This window comes from Juglans microcarpa x Juglans regia, chromosome 4S (genome assembly GCF_004785595.1).
Source record: "Juglans microcarpa x Juglans regia isolate MS1-56 chromosome 4S, Jm3101_v1.0, whole genome shotgun sequence".
Classification (NCBI taxonomy): domain Eukaryota; kingdom Viridiplantae; phylum Streptophyta; class Magnoliopsida; order Fagales; family Juglandaceae; genus Juglans; species Juglans microcarpa x Juglans regia.
This window is the reverse complement of record NC_054601.1, coordinates 27310514-27317046: the sequence shown is the minus strand read 5'-3', so window position 1 is coordinate 27317046 and position 6533 is coordinate 27310514. Positions and strand designations below refer to the sequence as shown.

General features: G+C 34.6%; 1 protein-coding gene across 3 annotated transcripts; it reads right to left on the bottom strand.

The window, feature by feature from the left end:
* Nucleotides 1-892: 892 nt before the first annotated feature.
* Nucleotides 893-3843, bottom strand: LOC121263796. Of its 3 annotated transcripts, none has more exons than XM_041166872.1 (6): nt 3434-3843; nt 2994-3219; nt 2298-2379; nt 2103-2145; nt 1326-1461; nt 893-1214 (listed from the first exon to the last, which is right to left on the bottom strand). In XM_041166872.1, the coding sequence occupies exons 2-6, from the start codon at nt 3168-3170 to the stop codon at nt 1110-1112; spliced, it is 543 nt and encodes a 180-aa protein (XP_041022806.1). In that variant the 5' UTR covers nt 3171-3219; nt 3434-3843; the 3' UTR covers nt 893-1109. The 3 variants fall into 3 exon arrangements, with proteins under 3 accessions (XP_041022806.1, XP_041022805.1, XP_041022804.1); XM_041166871.1 differs by having other exon boundaries at nt 2103-2157; nt 3438-3843; XM_041166870.1 differs by having other exon boundaries at nt 2103-2157; nt 3434-3841.
* Between the last annotated feature and the right edge of the window lie 2690 nt (nt 3844-6533).

Genomic DNA, 6533 nt, shown 5'->3' with positions numbered 1-6533 from the left:
TTATTTATGTTCTTTGTGTGGAAAAACATAGCAAAAACACAATCTCTTTTTAAGAGCATTTGAGAGAAACTTTTCTCTCATTCAAAGTTGAATCTCTTGGAAGATTTACCTCCACCAAATCACACTCAAGATAAAAACACTATAGAGTCCATTGAAGTGGACGTATTCATTGGCTGGAAGGTTTCCGGAGCTGCCGTGCTGCAGAGATCGAGAGGTTCTTGTGGAATACTATAGAAAGGGTTATTTATAGAGTTGCAAACCAAGCTTTAGCTACTACAAAGGTTTTGTGAATGTTTCTAAATTGGTTGTAACGAACTTATATTTCTATAGTGGATTTGTGGTGATGACCTACACTCGAAGTGGTTTTATATTTTGAAGAAGTTCTTCAAATGAGTTTACACTCCGTGAACAAATCTCTACTTTGATTACTTGTGTGATGCATATTTTTGATTAGTTGTATGGGTGTCAATATGTTTAGTAGACTGAAAATTTTGAACTACACCTATTCACCCCCCCCCCCTAGGTGTTGTATTGGAGTAAAACCACTGCTTTTTCAGTTTAGTTTCACACACAACAACTCTAACCCATCCAGAGAAATCTAGCTCGCACTTCAGCTAAAGTGTTTTGTCTCCTCACCATCATGATTAGTTGAACCTTTGGCGTTTTGACCGGGATGGCAGGAAAACCAAGCTGACATTTGCACATCCTAATACCTTCCCTAGTGACTCAAGTAGCATGTGTTTTATCTTTTAAGTGGTCAGCCAGATTGTCCTCCCTGTGGTTCATCCAAACTTGGCACTCGACTATCTATTCTTTTCTATGTTTTGATTGGTTAACGAGTAAGATATCGTTAGTAAAAACCCAGAGAATAGCAATAGGAAATGCCAATAAATGCGTCAAAATTTTGAAAATGGGTATAAATTTGATCTTCACAAGAATTGATTCATCCTGTGAACCTTCTTCCCTTCAATATGTGTATGGTACTAACGCATTAATTGATCTTCAAAAGCATGCAATCACTCAACCACAATGTGGATATATAATTCCTCTGTCCACGGTGCGGTGCCTCTTAGTTCAAGTCCACTGTTCTCGATAAAAATCGCTCAACACTATGGGGCATCAGCAGTAGGCGTGCCAAGGATTCCTTCACTACCAGTGGCGGCACATAAGGCCTTCCAGATGGGGACTAGCATTTTCACAGGCGGACATACTTCCTGGATAATGGATCAAGATTCAGGAGGAATATTTGGAATAGGTGATTAATCACACCTTTATTCCTCAAACAAATGAACTCCAGGATATTGAAACAAAAAAGACTCGTTTACCTTAAAAACTAACATCAGTTCTGCTTCTCCTCGTATAATGAAAGACAGGCTCCAGTAACAAGTAACAGGGGTCACACATTCTGATAGCACCGGTTTTAATATCTTGTCAATGGGTACAAAGCGATGGATGATTTTACTGCTATATGGAAAATAACAGTGTCAAAGACAAGATTATTTTAGGTAAACCAGGGGCTGTATGTCATAATATAAACTGCCTGGTTATTGCTAGATTGACTTCAAGGGCCAAACAAGGTTTGCCATGTTTCTGATGAGCTAGAACACTAAAAATACATTTTCAGGCCCTGAAGAATGCACTACAGTCAAAGAATTGGGTTACAAATAAAGAACATAAGGCACAATGGTGAAAGATTGAAATAAAGAGAAAAAAACAAGATATTCTCCATCTTAAATCCAATTGCATTGCGAATCTTACACATGATAAGAAGCATAAAATGCACTCTTTTCAACCTTTTAGTATAGCAGGTACGAACTCTAATCAAACTAGTTTTGCACTCCATGTATGAACTGTCTAAAATGATATGAACGTTGTGCATCCAATCATTGGCTTAGAGATTTTCTAATAATGAAATTGTAATAACAATGGATATCAAGGTACTAGATTTTTTTTTTATTTTTTGATAAGTAATATCAAGGTACTAGATTGTGAAAAAAATTTATGGTTAAACTGGTAGACATCCAAAAACAAAGAGTCATTTTATACATTCCCTCCCAAAGACACAAATATCTTTCTCTGAATGGATCAAAAATAAAAATTACCTTCCATGGTGAGTTTCAAGTTGAACTCCAAAAGCTGGCATAACTATAACAGACTCTTGAGTCATCAAACATTAAACCAATTAGGTAGTTAATAAGAGTGATTCTAGAAACGAATTGCTCATCCAAAAAAAATGATTCTATAATAGATAAGACAAACTTCAGAGCACCAAAAAAAGCCATTTCTCCGGTTCTCACCTTTCTCTACAGGCTTCTGAAGTAAGAGTTTGACAAGGAATGAAATCAAAAGAAAGTTCCAGAAAGTAATTGTGATATTATCCTGTTATATTTAAGGCCATCACGTTAGATCCTGACAAGCTTAATAAAGAAAAATAAAGTTTAATTGATTTTCAATGACAAGTTTAGAATTGAACAGATGCTGTACAGACTCATCAATAAAATATTTACTAGATATGTTAAACACCAGAAATTAAAATCACTACAATTTCCCAGACATTCTTGCAAAAGCTGAGATAGAAATGTATAGATACAGTTTAAGAAAAAACTTGTGACAAGTACAATATGAAGAAGATTAATGACAAATACCTCATGCTCCTGAATCTCAGATGCATTCGATAAAAAAATATAAAATAATGGGTACTAGGAAAATAAGCCACTAAGGAAATAACCTAGTGAGGCTAAAAAACTGGAACAGAGAAACTATATTTAGCCAAAAGGAAAAGCTTTACTCTAAGGTTTTGGGCCGAACAACCAACCACTCTTGCCATTACTACCTGACATAGGATATATCCCACAAGCCAGTCTCACCACACATAAGCATGACAGTATTATATATACATGTATACACAGAAAGTTGAAACCCTGATGGTGGAGCAACGTAATTACAATGAAATGAAGAGTTTAGAGACAAGGAGATAAAAAAGAAGAGCATACCTTGAAGAGGAAAAGGTGGAATGCACTTGCTAAAAGAAGAATGGGCGAAAAGTATACAAGGAAACCCTTTGCGCGGCTCTTCCGAACAATGATGTGGTGAACGTCAGCCGTTTCAGAACCCCATTTACGGTCATGTATATAACTATATCTCTTATCAAATATACCACACTCCGCCATTATCTCGTACACTAAAAGGATCTTAATAAATCATAGGTTCTTACTGTACCTGTAAAAACAATGTATATTTATATTAATTTATAACTCAAAACACGAAAATTGCTCGAAGGAAATTCAGTTGTTGGATAGACCAAAAGAAAAGTTAATTATATGTTAAATTTAGATTACAAGATTCTTTTTTTTTTTTTTAAGGAAGCGAATAGAAACTGATAAGAGGGCTCAAAAGATGAGAAGAATAGAAGGAGCAAGACGATAGAAATTACTTGCATAATTTGCCTGCTCTGCTTGTTGTCTTTGGTGTTTGCATCAGAGAAAACGACTCATTACCGGCATCAGCATGGAAAATTATAGATTAATCAATCTCAGAATCTTACAGTCGAAACGCACCGTCTTTGTCGTTGGATGCGCCATTGGAAGGCAGATTCGGTTCAGAGTCTACTATGGCTTTGTTGTTTTGAATTTTTCTTTGTCTTGAAAGCTTAGTATCCTCCTCCTCGTACCTCTAGCAAAAGCAGCAATCGGAATGGCTTTCGACGGGAAGACAAGCTGAAGTTGAAGAAGATGAGTGAGGAAGAGCGAAACAAGAGCCGATTGATCGGGGTGCGTTATAGGGGAAATGGTGGGTTGGGTTGAAGCCTTGAAGGTTAAAGTTTTGTGATGGAGCCCAGGCCGGGTTACATGGGCAATGATCCGGGCTTGGAGATTTCCTCGTAAAAGAGGGAAAGGCATGAACGTGGAGGCAATTGATTTTAAGGCTCGTTTTGATTTAGAAAGTGTTTGATCTTATTTCATCTCATCTTATTTTATTATTATAAATTTTTTAAATTTTTATATAAAATATAATAAATAATATAATTTTTTTAAATTCTAAAATAATAATAATATTAAAAAATTATATTCTAACAATATTTTTTTTAACTTTCATTTTTAATCTAAAACCATCTCATCTCATTTCTGAATCCAAATCAATTCTAAATAGTTTTCAAAATGCCTAAATGAGTTTAGAGCATTAGCATTGGCTTAGTCAATCCTTTAAATGCCTAATATAAGATCAAATAGGCCTCCATTGGCTTAGCTTCCAAAGGTCAAAGAAAAAAAAGAGTAAAACTACACAATCTCCGATTGTTCACACAACCTCCACACACCAACCCACGTGGCTTTTTTTTTAAACTTTAAACTGGTGCTCTGTATTTTATTTGAAATCAATTTCCCAGAACCCCCCTCCCCGGTTACGTCCCCCCCCCCCCCCCCACCACGACGCAGCTCATCATCGCAGCAGGTCCATCATTATTCTGTTTTTCCACAAGGGTAATAAATGAAAAAAAGTATTTTTATTTTTCTCTTTTCATTTTGTCTCTCCACTTCTCATTTTGTCTCTCCATTTCTAGCATATTGTGTGTTTAATGGATCTGTGAGTTTGTGTTTTTTTTTTTTATCTGTGTTTTTGTGTGGTAGTGTGTTTTGTGGGGTTTTTGGTTGTTGTAGATTTTTCTCAATTTTTGTGGGATTTTTGGTTGATATGTGATTTGTATTCATTATATATTTGTGGGGTGTTGTGTTGTGTTTTATGGGGTTTTGTGGGGCTTTTTGTTTTGTTTTGTGGGATTTTTTATTTTGTTTTGTGGAGTTTTGTGTTCTGTTTTGTGGGGTTTTGATTGGGATGATTTAGATGTGTTCTGAAAAAGTTATAATGCTACCAAGATGGGGGAATTTGTTATTGAGTCCCACATTGTTATTGATCATGATAGTTTCGTCATCTCTTGTATATTTTTGTAACTCAAGTCTGTATATGAGTGAAATGTTACTATAGAGCTATATGTCAGAGCATTAATTAATGCAAGATAAATTATTAAGTCACATCTCGAATCCTTTACTAGATATTATTAATTGTATTTGTTTAATGTAATTTGAAATCAAGAAAAATAGTTCAAAAAAACTATGAAAAGTTCCCCAATTAGATACTATCTGATTCTTCTTAATTCTAATTAACTTCTAACTAATAAAATGTCAGTCCAATTATTAGTACTAGTTATTGATCAAATTTTACTTTCTTAACTAAATCAGAATATATAAAAAAAAAAATCAACTAATCTTGTGAATTAGCAAGATATTGACAATTATGAATTAACTCCTAAAAATTAAAGAGAAATAACATTTGTACTCTTAGGGTCATGTGTAAATTCCCACGTTTACATAGCATAACTTTATATAGAAAGTGATTTTCATTGATGCATTTGGTAAAAGTGTTCCTGAAACTATATGAGTGCTTTCCAAATATTTCACATATATGTTTGACTATTCGAGATCATGAAGGGGGTGGCTATTCTATTATTTATATCTTTATTTTTACGTGTGCAGTTGAAGGGGGTGGGTGTTAGTCACCTATAATTAAATTTGAGTTAAATAGCGTGATGAGCGAAGGGGAAGATAAAAAGTCACCCATGCTTTCAACATCGATTTCATCAAATCAGGTATGATACACATTGTTAGTTGAAAATGTTGTTAATGTTTTATATTGCAGCATTAAGTTAATGCATTTTTTACACTTTGTTATAGGGATACTATGATCCGTTAAATTCATACTACCCGCCATATATGTTGTCATCAAATACATATCCAAATCCATATCCATACACTTGGGGTAGCTAGGTAGACATATGTTTTTTTTATTAATTTTTTTTAATTGTGTGCAATTCAGTCTTTATAATGGAGTTTTTCTAACACAGTTGGTAATTGCAGCATCCGACAATTCCACCATTTCGACCAACTATGCCTTACCCTCCGTCGAGTAATCTGGAATATTTGAGACCACTTGAAGATATGATGAAGGTAGTATGTTTGTATGTTTGGGAAATATTTTCTTGTACGTGCGTACATTCGATTCGTTCTAACCCAATAGGTATTTGTAGTATTCGGCAATGCCACTATGCAGACCAACTATGACCTACCCACACTGCCTAAGTCATTCATCAACTATGCCATTTAGTGCTGAAAGTGAAAAGCATGTTGGAGGTACGTCAAAGCCAAATGATCAATATTTGTCATATTATTTTAATTGTATATAACAAAAATGCTAACCTAAACGTAAATATTATTTTCAAAAACTTCATTCAATATCAATATAAAGCCGAATGCGGAGGGGACAAATGAAGTATCAGATGATGATGAAAGAATTGAGCTTCCAAAATCTGGTATGGTGTTTTACAACTGATAAATAGATTTTAGCCTATTACAAACAATATGTCAAGTAAAAGGGTTTCGGTACTATCACAAAAAGGACAAAAAGAGAGGTAAATGGGAATGCGAAGTATATTACGATTGAATGTACACGTGGTGGCAGGTACTATCCTAGCCAAATCAATT

Bases quoted from the DNA above. Each gene is read 5' to 3' on its own strand.
- LOC121263796 (XM_041166871.1), bottom strand. From the start codon at position 3,170: ATGGCGGAGTGTGGTATATTTGATAAGAGATATAGTTATATACATGAC. The intron at 2,158-2,297 runs GTGAGAACCGGA...TGATGACTCAAG, and splicing joins TCAGAAGCCTGTAGAGAAAG to AGTCTGTTATAGTTATGCCA. The intron at 1,215-1,325 runs GTAAACGAGTCT...TCCATTATCCAG, and splicing joins AACTGATGTTAGTTTTTAAG to GAAGTATGTCCGCCTGTGAA.